The 13,792-nt window shown below is 41.2% G+C and overlaps 1 protein-coding gene across 3 annotated transcripts in view; it reads left to right on the forward strand.

Annotated features, from left to right (window-relative positions):
- Nucleotides 1-13,792, forward strand: part of TPR (translocated promoter region, nuclear basket protein) — a 68,745-nt gene that overhangs the window by 39,845 nt on the left and 15,108 nt on the right. For all 3 annotated transcript variants that reach the window (XM_042466365.1, XM_042466366.1, XM_042466367.1), the window contains exons 25-36: nucleotides 2,298-2,501; nucleotides 2,598-2,782; nucleotides 4,089-4,236; nucleotides 4,983-5,120; nucleotides 6,366-6,497; nucleotides 7,362-7,492; nucleotides 8,683-8,893; nucleotides 10,058-10,207; nucleotides 10,596-10,794; nucleotides 11,581-11,786; nucleotides 12,195-12,256; nucleotides 13,017-13,225. In XM_042466365.1, coding sequence (XP_042322299.1) covers nucleotides 2,298-2,501; nucleotides 2,598-2,782; nucleotides 4,089-4,236; nucleotides 4,983-5,120; nucleotides 6,366-6,497; nucleotides 7,362-7,492; nucleotides 8,683-8,893; nucleotides 10,058-10,207; nucleotides 10,596-10,794; nucleotides 11,581-11,786; nucleotides 12,195-12,256; nucleotides 13,017-13,225 — 1,975 coding nt within the window. The remainder of the gene's footprint in view (nucleotides 1-2,297; nucleotides 2,502-2,597; nucleotides 2,783-4,088; nucleotides 4,237-4,982; nucleotides 5,121-6,365; nucleotides 6,498-7,361; nucleotides 7,493-8,682; nucleotides 8,894-10,057; nucleotides 10,208-10,595; nucleotides 10,795-11,580; nucleotides 11,787-12,194; nucleotides 12,257-13,016; nucleotides 13,226-13,792) is intronic.

Here is a 13,792-nt window from a genome sequence, read left to right on the forward strand (position 1 = left end):
TAATTCTTTGGACCACTGATGAAGACAATTGTCGAAACGCGTTTGGTCTTTTTTTTAAACTTTCAACACTTTTATCTGCTTTGGGCATACTGTACATCCCTTTTCAACCAAGCCTCTGTTTGTGCACTCTGTAAACTATATTTATATTGTGTTTATTTGTTTTTATACATGGTGTAAGACGCAGAGGAATTGTTATAGTTCTGTATTATTTTGGGAATTGCAGTTTCCAAGCCCAGTTCTGCTTATCAACTTTTAGAGTGTGGCTCATAGGCTAGTACAAGCCTCACAGCTGGCTTTCGCCCTTGTATAGTTTTTAACACATTGTTCCAATAAAATTACAGTTTTTTTAGCCTTTTTTCCCCTAAACTCTGTGCTTCTTCTACTGCTAGTGGGCTACTCCATGGAGGTAGTGGATATGATATTGGCATTCCTCAAAGAATCAACAAAATACATATATTCAAGAACATGGAAAACATTTGGAAAATGGTGTATGATTAAAAACTTAAATATAAATTACATATAAGTGACACACATATTATAGTTGGTTTGCAATAATTAGACCAAATACTCTAAAGAAACAAATGTCTGCATTGTCAATAGTGATAGAAATGGAAGGGAATCCTCTATCAGGACACCCACACATAAAATGGTTCCTAAGAAGAGCAATTATAAAATTGTATCCCACAAATCATAGGTTTCTGAATTGGGACCTAAACTTGTTACTAAACAGGCTTACCAAAGCATCCTTCGAACCAATGCAAAAGGTAACCTTGAGGATGTTGACGTATAAAGTTGCATTCTTAATAGCCATTACATCAGCTAGACATATATCAGAGCTATCAGCATTATTAATGATTACAAACTTATGTATGTAAGATAGAGCTGAACAGAATAGTTTTATCTATCGACCTAACATTTCTGCCAAAATGCCCATATAAAATGATGCCAGAAGTGATATATCTCCCAAATTTCTGTCTAATACGAAAGCATCAAGAAGAGTGCGGATGGCATACTTTGGATCTGAGAAGGGAAGTTAAAATTTATTGGGAAAGAACACAAAATACCAGACGATGGGAAGCATTGTTTTTATCAAACCATCTATGGACATTAGGTCACAGAGCAACAAAAATTGTAATTGGAAGGTGGCTCTGTGCTTGCATTAATCTGAGTTATGACTGGAAGAAAACGCCAAGACCAAAGCCAATATGACCTTGTTCAACATGATCTATAGCAACCAGTACTGCAATATTTGTTTCTACTTCAATACAAAATGTTTGTGAGGCAGCACGTTGGAAAGAACCTTCCACTTTTAAGTTAGACAAGTTTCGGTCAGTACAAGCTGTGTTTGAAAAGACTGTGCTGCAGGCTGTCGTGAATGCATAAAACCCACCCTAGGAATGCAGAGGGCTTGGGTATATCTCAATCACAGTGGATTTATCCTCCTTCCCATCCCATGAATAACAGATTGGACTTATGATGAGGATTCATTCAGGCATGGCAGGAGGATCAATCCACATCCACTCACCCCAAAATTTATAACAATACGTATACATTACATTAGGCTAGGTAACAAAATTGATCACGGAGGGACAGAGCTCAACGGAAGCAACTGAAAAGGATGCTGGGCTCCTGCACGTCCAGTTGGCATGCGGGGATAAACCCAATCATAGTGGATTGATCTTCCTACCATCCCTGAATGAATCTTCATGGTAAATCCAATGTGTCATTCCCTGACACCAGGAGAAGCAGTTAAAAGAAGGGGAGAATCATGTGAGCCTATCAGGGAATTTCTTCTCATACTTTCTTATAATAGTGAAATTATATTTGTGGGATGTACACAGAACATTAAATTAGGAACTTTCCTGTTAAGTTATTTGTGCTTGCTATGTTTGTGTTAAGTGGAGCTCTTCCTGTTTAAATATTTGGCTTTTATTATTGTACTTTCAAATCAGAATATCAGTTCCTACTTTCTCCTGCCTCAAAAGGCACTTTTATCTACAGTAAGTTTTAGGAGAACTGTCAAGACTACTGAGAATTCTGAGGTTTCATTTTTCCCCACTCATACTGTACCAACACAATCCTATTGATATGCTACACCAGCGTAACAGTCCACTTTGCTGGTATAGTACTGTCTTCACTAGGTGTGAACAGGAAGCTAAAGAAAGGCATCTCCACCAGAAGAGAAGGCCACTGAACTTATAATTTGGGAAATTTATGGGGGGGGGGGGAGAGGGGAATGAGTGATCGAAATCCTTAAAGCTTTGCAAGTGGATGACTTGTGTTACTGTTTTTTAAAGGCCAAAATAGCTGCAGAAGCACAAAACAAGTATGAACGAGAGCTGATGCTTCATGCTTCTGACGTTGAAGCTTTACAGGCTGCCAAAGAACAGGTTGCTAAGAATTCTGCCATCAGGCAGCAGTTAGAAGATGCAGCACAGAAAGCAGAATCTGCATTGCGAGAGAACAAGGCCTCATGGGAGGAGCTAGAGAGAACCCTGAAGGTATTCTTTGATTCCATTGACCCATGCAATAGGTATAATCTTTGAAATCAAGTTTCCATTATGCTTTTGAGGTGACTAGATCAATCTTTTCTGTAGGATGAAGCATCTAAGCTTGCATCTCGCTGTGAAGACTTGGAAAAACAAAACCGTCTGTTGCATGAGCAGCTAGAAACTCTAAGTGAAAAGATGGTGTCTTCAGTGAAGGAAGGCATGCCAGGTGCATTGAATGTGTCTCTCAGTGAAGAAGGAAAATCACAAGAGCAAATAGTAGAAATTCTTCGGTATGTAGTGTCCCGTATGTTCTGGAGTACAGTGCGCACGCGTCATAAAGCAGTGATGCAAGAAGCGGCACCACGCATCGGAAGGAGTAATGGTGCACGCGCTTGTTTCACACGCGCACCCCACGCCACTGCAAGCATGACCCCCATTACTTCTAATGGGGCTCAAGCATAGGCGGAATTTCTTTTATGCTGGGAGGGTCCAGAACGGATTCCCCGCATAAAAGAAGGGACCACTGTATTTTTTTATATATTTATTTGGTATTTGAATTATATCCAGTGTCTGTTTTGCTTCAGGCTATGGCAAGGAGAAGTTGTAGTTTACTTTGTATCTATGGTGGAACCTCGCCTTACGTGGGGGATCCATTCCGGACCATCTCCCCCACGTAAGGCGAATTCCGCCTATGCTTGAGCCCCATTCAAGTGAATGGGGCTCGTGCGCGTGGTGGCGCAGCAGTGCATACGTGCCATGGGCGTGCGCCCATTTATCTGAATGGGATGCGCCGCCCCTTGCGCCCTGCGAGCTCCCATGCGACTTTACCGTGTACGCTTAAATCCACATATAGCGCGCCTGCATATAACGCAGGCGCACTGTATTTGAAATTGATGAATTTGATGAAATTGAAGTACTTTATGATTTGCAGCTGTTAGAGGACCATATACTAGGGACTGAGACAGTGATGTAATTGTGCTTCCAATTCTGAAACTTAGGCGCAGTACATACTGCCCCAAAAGGGCAGGCTGGAGGTGTCCATTTTAATTCCAGAGGGACACCGCAGCAGGCAAACCATGCGGTGTTCCTCCACACTAAAAAGAACCTGGAAAAACCGGGTTCTTTTTAAGGTGCCCATCGCATGTCACAAGTACACCATTGGTGCGCTGGTGGCATAAGCGATGCACCGCGACTTCTGTACGCTGCACTTCGCTTACCTCATCATGGCGGCACCCATGTGGACGGGACGTCACCATGATGCTGTCGCTGTTACACGCTAGAATTCAGGAGTGTGCGGTTACTGCATGCTGTCAAACCCTAGTATCGGCAGTGCTGCTTTTGGCCCATCTGTCCCAGGCCTTAGTTTCAGTTTTAACCAAGCTTAGTAACCTTCTTTCTTTCTTTCTTTCTCTTTCCCTTTTTCTACCTCTTTTCTCTCCCTCTCTCTTCCTCCCTCTCTCTTCCTCCCTCTCTCTCTCTCACACACACACACTGTTCTCCTAAACTAAGATTGCAGGTTGTGTCACCATTTCACTTGTCGGCCAAATATGTGTGGGAAAGGATTGTAATCTCAAGATGAATGTCTTTCCATTGCAGGTTTATACGTCGAGAAAAGGAAATTGCAGAAACAAGGTTTGAGGTAGCTCAGGTGGAGAGCTTACGCTACCGCCAGAGGGTGGAGCATATGGAAAGGGAGCTTCAAGAGCTGCAGCAGAGTCTGAACGCAGAGAGAGAGAAAATGCAGGTAACTCGTGTTAAAACTTAAGTGAAGAATTTTCCATTTATGTTGGATTGATGAGTCATCCTGTAAAAATTCTGTTATATTGACAGGTGCATTTGATTAAGTATGTCACAAACATTACTGGAAGTGTCTCCATAATAAAGGTTTGTGTGCTTCCTGTTATAATGTACAAAGAATTTGAAAAGGGTGCCTATGAAAAATACCACTTTTTTAAAAACAGAGAAAATGTTTAGATTTACATCTATGGTTTTCCAGTTTTATTCCTCTAGAAGATAGTAATAGTTGTCAAGTTTCCCTGGAAGATACCTTGCCCAGTAGTGCAAAACCACAAAGCAGCACAGAATATTATTCGCAGCAGGCTTCTGTGGTTATTATACCCAGTAGGCATGGGAACTTACAGTCTAGTCTAGATTGCTCTTTCACCAGAAGTTTTGGCAATAATGGTTTCTGCAGCAGGAAAATTAAAACAAGAAAGTATAAGATGTAGAAAATTGATACTTTACAGGAGAAAACGCCAAAGGCTGACTAACACAAACAGATGCTAAGTTTTTGTACCTTATTATGCACAAGATATTTCATAAGGAAGCCTTTGGTTTTAGGGATTGCATGTATTGTACATATTATTATTTGTTCTTTTGAATTTGCAATTTGCTACATTAGTAAGAGAGGAGTATTCATTTTCCACAGAAATGGGATTAACACTGCAAATATGCACAGGTATCTGAATTCAGTATCACTTTGAATTTTAGGTGACAGCAAAAACAATTGCCCAGCATGAAGAACTTATGAAGAAGACAGAGACCATGAATGTCTTGACAGAAACCAACAAGATGCTGAGGGAAGAGAAGGAAAGATTGGAACAGGAGCTGCAGCAAATGCAAGCAAAAGTTAGTGTGCCCTGTAAAATTAAGCTTTCAAAATCCTGAAATAAATGAAATCCTAAATCTGAAGTGTACCCTAACACAGTTTATACATTTACATACACTGAAATAAATCTGTGAGTTGCATTTAGGCTTGCCATAACCCAGCTGCAACCGGGAACTTCCCGATTTTGGGGGCCCGGGGCTCCTCCCGGCACGGGTGCAGCCCCAAAACCGGGAGCCCCCCGGTTGCAGCCTGGGTTATTGCGCCCCCGGCAGGCGTCGCTGCCCTTCTCCTCCACCTCGGGGAGGCGGGGAGGAAGAAGAGGGCAGCGAGGCCTGCCTGGGGCGCAGGAGGCGAAGCTGGAGGCGGTGCCGCGCCCGTGCCACCCTCCTCCTCCGTCCCCTCTCCCCCAGGCAGCGCGGAGGAGGCGAAGATGGAAGGAGGCAGCATCTCCTCCGCGCAGAGAGGAGGAGAGGAGGCGGGGGAAGGTGGCGCGGGCGCACGGGGAGGCGGGGGATTCCCCCGGGATTCCCCCCCCCACGAGGCCCTGGCTGGGGCTCCGCGATCGCGGAGTCCTCCCAGGCTTGGGTATGACGCTCCTCCCAGCCCCAGCTAGCCCTGGCTGGGGCTCCGCGATCGCGGAGTCTCCAGGTTGGCTGGGGCTTGGGAGGACGCTTCCTCCCAAGCCCCAGCTAGGCCCTGGCTGGGGCCTCGCGAGTCGGCTGGGTTCCTCCCAAGCCTCGCTGGGGCGTGGGTGACGCTGTTTCCCAGACCCCAGCGAGGCCTTGGACAAGGTTTAAAAATGTAGGACTTTTTTTTTTTTTAATTTCCGGGCCAGGAAACACACGGAAAAAAGTCCTACATTTTTAAACAATGTCCACATTTTTCCCGTTTTGGAGGTCCCCAGGGATGGCAACCCTAGTTGCATTGACATCAGAACATTACGAGTGGAGGCGCTAAGCTCAAATAATATAAAATTCTTGATTTGTCTTTTTTTTAAGTGCTTAGGAATTAGTATGAACAATGGCTAACAGTAGAAAGTTTAAGCTTGAGCAAAAACTTTCAGACTTTTAAAAATGTTTTTAACTCCCACTGTGTTACATACTTTTTTCTATTTAGGACATACATGTATGGATTGAGTACTGTAAAGATGTGAAAGCAAGGAGCTATTTATTTACTGAGACATCATGTTAAAATCTGCATTTAAAGAGTTTCACTTTACTGGGAAATAAAGTCTTCCATTCATTTCTTAATAATTCTGGGTTCAGGTACGCAAACTGGAAGCTGACATCTTGCCTTTGCAAGAGTCTAATGCTGAGCTGAGCGAGAAGAGTGGGATGCTCCAGGCAGAGAAGAAGCTTCTGGAAGAGGATGTCAAACGTTGGAAAGCCCGGACCCAGGTGAGCTCGTCTTGGGTTCTGAAATGGTCCCTTTTATCAATACAACATCTAGGCTTTTTCTACTGAGTCAGGCCCCTATTCCAATGCATTCCAGGGATGCATTAAAGACTTTAAAGATTTGAAGAAGGAAGCCAGGGATGAAGTTTAAATATTATCTGTGGGACTTTTCAGGCATAAAGAAAAAGTGTCTGAGAACATAGAAAGCCTGATATGCTAAGGATGCTGATAGCAAGAAGAGTCCAAAGTCAAGTACAGCGTGCCCACGCCATACGCGGCTTTCAGCTTACACTGAAGACGTGCAACAGAAGTAACAATGGGGAGTGTGTCCGTAGCAAGTGGCCCACGTGCACAAGCCCCATTGTTTTCTTGGGGCTCATGCATACGAGATATTCCCTTTACGCAAGGGGGGGCAGAACAGATCCCCACATAAAAGAAGGGCCGACTGTATATTCCCTTTTTTCATAGTGTAAATGGAGTCCCTTTGCCAAGTGCCCAATTATAGGCTTGTCCTGTCTTTCTTTAACAGCAGCATCTTCTGCTGCATGACAAAATGCTTTTGAAATGCAAAGAAGATCCTTAAAACTTTTAGTGAATTGGCAGGATTTGTCTCCTGTTTTTTGTTTTAATTTTTTGTTCAAAATAAATATGAGAAAGCTTTCCTTAAGGAAAATATTTGCTTCTGGATATCTTTAGATCCTAATCCAACAATTCAGACTTTAAATCTTTCACATACTTATTTTGAATTAATTGCTTGTAGTTCCCAAAAGGAACCTTGTACTTCTTAAAGCTCATACTTCAAGCCTGTTAAGTGAAATCTGGCAGCTGTAAGAATCAAGTTTAAGATCGCTAAATATTTTCTTCCAGCACTTACTGAGCCAACAGAAAGATACCGATGTTGAAGAATATCGAAAGCTTCTTTCAGAAAAGGAGGTGAACAACAAACGTATACAGCAGATGAGTGAAGAAATAGGCAGACTTAAAGCAGAAATTGCAAGGTAATTTTTTAAAGAATGCCTAACAATCTGGGAGTACAGTGCTTTGAATGCAAGTAGATGTACTATTTTTTATTTTAATTTCTCCAGGTAACTATTGAGTTCTTGTACAGCAGCTTGCTCACAGCACAGTTTAGCTTGGTAATTGTAACCCTCAAAACTAGGCAGAGTTTTAATTGAATATTTCACTGCTTGCCAACAAGGTAGTATGTTGACAGCTTCTGGAGAGATTTTTGTGTCAATAGTAAAGTGTATGATTTGCCTGTAAATTGTCCCAAATTCAGTCCCTAGCATATCCAATAAGTATTGTTTTCTAACTTGGTTGTTCTGCTCTCAGGTGTTCTGGGAATAGCTCTGCTCAAGAACCTAGACTAGTTTCAGTAACATATTCCCACCAAATTCTTCTCATTTTCACGTCCTACTGTAGCCCTTGTTTTACACCACATATTCTTCCTGTGGATTTCTCAATCCTCAGGAGAGTCTTTATGGAAATGAGCACAAAACTTCAGTGGAAGGGAGAGGAGCCAGGAAAACTGTTGAACAGGGTACTTTTTTTTTTTTAATATTGTTCTGGATCCTCTACACAGGGTTTTCAAAAGTGGCCATAGCTGTCATAAGGGAAGACCAGGGTTTGTTGCTGTTTGCCTTCAAGTCATTTCCAACTTATGGTAACCTAAGGCAATCCTCTACTGGGGATTTCTTGGCAAGAGTTGTTCAGAGGTTGTTTGCCATTGCTTTCCTCTGAGGCTAAGAGAGTGCAATTTGTGCAAGATCAACCAGTGGATTTCCATGGATGAGCAGGGATTTGAACACTGGTCTCCAGAGTCACAGTCAGCACTCAAACCATTACACTACATTGACTCCATATCAGACCATGGTGTACTGATTAGATTTGTATGAAATGGTCTTGCAGCCACTGTGCATACTCTGTAGCCTCACTTGGAGCTACAGGCTACAGATCAATTTGAGAACCACAGCCATAATAAGTGACAGACCCCCTTAAAATCATCCTTGTTGCTGTAATAAACATTAAACTAATTGTTTATTTTCATGCCAATGAACCAACATGTCCATATGTTGATTATCCTCAGAGTTTTCTTTTAAACTGTTTGGTTTGCATTTTCCCCTAGCAATAAAATATAATATGAGTGCTGTGTTTCTGTTGTGTTAGAGTTCTTTTGATATATTTAAAGGTCAAATGCATCACTGACAACAAGTCAGAATCTGGTTCAGTCCCTTCGTGAAGATCTGACAAAAACAAAAACTGAAAAAGAAGCCCTTCAAAAAGAGTTAGAAATTAAAGTGACTGACATCCAAGAGAAAGTTAAAACAATAACTCAAGTAAAGAAAATTGGACGCAGATACAAGACTCAATATGAAGAGCTGAAAGCACAACACGACAAGGTCAGTTTTAACATATGAAAATTCAAATCACACAGCACTTCCTGGTCATATTTCTTAACATTTGCTAGTTTTCAGGTACGCATATGTAGTTATTCAGTAAATAATGCAAATTTTAATAAGGCTGTCTTATAGTCGTGCCTGTATAATAGCAATAATCTTAATGTATTAGATTAGCTTACCGTATATATTCGTTGACCTCGTGTATAAGTTGAGGGAAGGGTTTAGGGTCAAAATCATGAATTTTGATATGATTTGTGGATAAGTCAAGGGTAAAATTTAGGGAGGAGAAGGTTTTAACATTGGACCGAGAAGGAAGGAACTGGGAGGAAACGTGCTTGGTTTGCAGGGACAATCCAGAGAGAGGAGGATGAGAAAAGAGGTTTTCTATGGGACTGTGAAGGAAGGAACTGGAGAGATATGTGATTCTTACTGAGCAGGAACGATCATACAGAGAAGAAGGGACAGAAGAGAAGGGTTTTCCATCAGACTGAGAAGTACATCACCTCACAGGCATACATACACACACACACTCCTGTCTGGCATCTCTTTCCGAAATCATTGCCAAGGCAGGGGGAGTGAGGCATTGGGGTAGTGCTTCTTTTAGGATCTTTATGAACTGTATTACTGTTTTGACCCATATATAAGTCGGCCCAGGATTTTAGGGTCAATTTTTGGGCATAGATTTCTCAACTTATAGTCAAGTATATACGGTAATATTGAAATAGAAATCCCCTAACCCTATATAAAATATAGTATTGCTCAACAATGCTGATACCTTCTTTAAAATGCTTTAGCCAGATAATTGTTGCTCATAAAGTGCATACTTTTCCCTACATGCATGTGCCCACTCTCTTTTGGTTTTGGTCATAGTTCCCTGACTTGATGATGCTACCCCCACTTAGGCTAGGGACTAGCCAATTACATAAACTGCACACATTCAACCATCTGAAAGGGTGAGTCCACCTGGCTAGGCCAAGAATACTTTATGCCCTTATAGAAAGAGCTGAAGTTGTCTGGTTGCTGTGCTTTAGTCCACTGGGTTACAATAATTCCTCTACAGTCATAATAGGAAGTTACACCGTCTGCTATGGCTAAAGTTAGTAGCATGTGTAAAACTAATTCCATTCTCCAGCACACTCTTATATTTATTATCTTAAATTTTAGGTTATTGCAGAAGCATCCACACAGTCTTATGCAGAACAACAGCAAGAACAACAAGCTTCAGATAAGGAAATTCAGGAAGTGAAAGAAGCTCTAATACAAGCTGAGGCCAAGATTAAAGCTTTGGAGGGACAGATTGAAAATTTACAAAAGGTAAGAGAGATTGTTACGTGGTACAGGATTTTGTAGTTGTCTCACCAACTTCTACTCCCTACTTGGCTGTGAGGTTTGGCCAAGTTGTGCTCTTTTAGCTGCTTATATCTTAAAGGTGGTTCTGAGGGTAACATGGAATATTGCTGTGGGAGAAGTGTAGGACAAAAGAATAAGACACAGGGAAAGGTGGCAAAGATTTAGTTCTATAAGTGCTTGAAAATGTTCTGTATCAGCAGAAGGAAACTGCCTTGACTTACTACATTGATCAGTGGCAAACATTTTTATGCTGTTGTGATTCTTGATTTGTGTAAGATCTTTAGCTGAGAAATTCACAATGCTTCACTATTAAGAGTATATTTTTTTATCCTGACATTACTCTTTCTTATAGACTCTGGGAGAGAAGGACACTGAGGGGAAAACTCTACAGGAGCAAATAGCCCAGCTACAGTCAGAGGTTTCCCGCCTTCATCAAGATTTACAGGAAAAAACAATCCAGGAAGAACAGCTCAGGCAACAAGTAACTGAAAAGGAAGAGAAGACTAAGAAGACCCTTTTGGCAGCCAAGCAGAGGATAGCCCAGTTAGCAGGTGAATTGGTTTAGGTGCTGGAAGTGGTTGGCATTTCTTGTGTGCTCTGACAATCAAACACTATACCATTTTAAAATCTAATTGCTTTAGAGAGACAGCTTTAAAAAGTAAGAGCACTTTATCACATTCATAAAGTGGACTGAGAAGGTGGTGAATATGAAATCCATTGTACAAATACTTTACTTTTTCCCCTCTATCTTCCAACATTCTGTTCTTAGCTGCTGTTGTAGTCTATCTGGCATTGTGCTGTCCAGATGCTTGAGTACTACATGTTGTTACAAGATCAGAGAAATTGTGTCAACCCACCTAAAAACTATACATTGGATGTCCTGTACTTTCTCAATAGAAGGAGAACTCTGTGCCTGTTCCCATAATGGATGTTGCTTATGGAAGTCTATCAGGTCTTAGAACTTTTTGTTCTGTTCCCAAGTTAAAGGAAACGAGAAGTGGAAAGCGTTTGTGTCTGTCCTCTTGAGTAAGACAGCATTGTTAGCAGATTCTACTGTCATGTAAGGGGGAGGTCCAGAACCAGGAGCCATTCCCCCTCCCAGACAGTGAAAAGTCCACTTTGAACTGAAAGTATCGGGGTGTTTTTAAAGTGCAAGACTAAACATCTACATGTCAACATATGGAGGTTCAACAGTGCAAACCTTATATTCTGATAATTGTACCATTGAGGGGACATGGCTGGAACAACAAGTTGTTCATGAAAAATCTGTGCCCAGACATTTTCTGAAGCAGTTTTGTAAACAGCAAAGAGACTGATCTTTCTGTTTGATAATTAAGGTGTGAAAGAACAGCTGAGTAAAGAAAATGAGGAATGGAAACAGAAGAGCAGCACTTTGGAAGAGCAGAAAACTGAGATGGAAGTGCGGATGAGTGCACTTAAGTCCCAGTATGAAGGCCGCATTTGTCGCCTAGAGAGAGAGCTACGAGAGCAGCAAGAAAGGCATCATGAACAGCGAGATGAACCTGCAGAATCTACCAATAAGGTGGACTATTTGTGTAGCTTTAGCTTCCACATCTGATTAATGATTGCTATTGAAATCTTCTATATTTCATTTTCCTGTTATTGCCTACATTGAGGGGGGTGGAGATATGTGCACTTTTTTGAGAGAACAGAGTGCTGCTAAGCCCATTCAGTTAGGAATTAAAATGACAAATTCAGCTTGTCAGTTTCAGATGACTAAAAATGGCTGCATAGTATATCATAGCATTATGGTCCCGGAACAGACGGACCAAATGAAATGGGTTCCAGCCACTTTGGAGGTGTGGTGTTTAAACAACACAAGCTTCCAAAGCGCCCTGACACCATACTCCAGGTGTTTGGATCAGAGCAAAAAGGAGGTGGGATGCAAGATTTTTAAATCCATGACTTACCAGAACATTTTATCCATCAGGCTCCAGAACAGCAGAGACAAATTACGCTTAAATCAACTCCTGCAGCTGGTGACAGAGGAATGTGAGTTCTTGTTTTATCTATACTTCTTTTGACCTTTCCACCAATTATTTTACAAGGTGCATCTGTGCAGAGAATTAAATATTAGGTGGGTAGGTTTAATTAATAAAATAAAATACCTAAGTTTGTTCTTGTGTGCGAGCCTCAAATTTTTCCTGTCATACTCTGGTCCTCATACAAGAAAAAGTTCTCCATCTGTCATGTCACCTAAAGACAGTTGTTTTATTTCAGAGCTTAGGTGAAGTCTTAATCACAGTTGTTTTTAAAGTTCAAATATGTAATATCAGCAGGGTTTTCCCATAGCTGTACAGTTTTCTATTCCTCTGAACTCTAGCTGCTGGAGACCATGAGCAGCAGAGTGATATTTCACTCATGTCTTGGTTACAGATTTCTCATAGTCATCTGTTTGACCACTGTAGGGAAAGATTAATGGGATGCACCCTGGCTCTTTTAAGAATATGTAAGAAGAGCCATGCTTGGGTATATCAAGGACCTATCAAATCCTACATCCTTGGCTATAGAACATGAGCATAGTTGCATCCTCCTTTTCATTCCCCAGCAACAGATTTTGATACCTTTTTCCAACATAAGATGTCCAGTACATTTTGTTAAGGATTTCTGGACCATCACCTGCCAACATAAGACCTAACATGAGGGAGAGGGGTGACAGAGAGAGGTCTAGATGTTATACCAAAAATGCATTGTACTCATAATTGTGTTGTAGAAATAGCATCCAAATAATACAGTTTTGTGTTATTTCTAGAGCCAGTACTTCAGATCCACCAACAGCTAACATCAAGCCAACTCCTGTTGTGTCAACTCCAAGCAAAGTGACAGCTGCTGCAATAGCTGGAAACAAATCAACTCCAAGGGCCAGTATCCGTCCAATGGTTACTCCTGCTACAGTCACAAACCCTACAACAACACCAACAGCCACAGTTATGCCAACAACACAGGTGGAAACTCAGGAAGGTAATTTCTGACCCAAAAGCATAGGAGCCAAGAATCTTGACCCAAATACTAAAAAAAAAAACCTTTAAAATAAATAAATAAACAGGTGAGTGGGTGGGTGGTATAATGGGAAAACATATGAAACTGGATTACAATGAAGTGTTGACCACCCACTCCTCCACAGCTATAAAAAAACACTTTATGGTTAAAGAGAGCAAAACATGTATCATACTTGCAATTAGAATATGCTACCATGAACATAAGAATTGCATTATCTTTGGGTGACATGTTCACTGTAAGCATACTAATACTTAGAACATTCCTAAATCAAGGATTTTTTACAACCTGAGTTCTCCCATTCAGCCTTCAAAATCTTCTTAACACCTCTGTATGCTGTCATCTAGCTTAGTGCAAAACAATACTGGCTAGAGTTTGATCCTTTGAAACAGGAACTGAAAAAGAATAATGCTGTTGTAAAATTGTAACATGCTTGTCAACTGTAGTATGTTTGTCCCTTATTTATTAAAATAGTTTTGCATCTTAAGTTACACATTTAAAACATGCAGTCCCATATGATGTTCTGGGTTA

This window comes from Sceloporus undulatus, chromosome 4 (genome assembly GCF_019175285.1).
Source record: "Sceloporus undulatus isolate JIND9_A2432 ecotype Alabama chromosome 4, SceUnd_v1.1, whole genome shotgun sequence".
In the NCBI taxonomy this organism is placed as follows: domain Eukaryota; kingdom Metazoa; phylum Chordata; class Lepidosauria; order Squamata; family Phrynosomatidae; genus Sceloporus; species Sceloporus undulatus.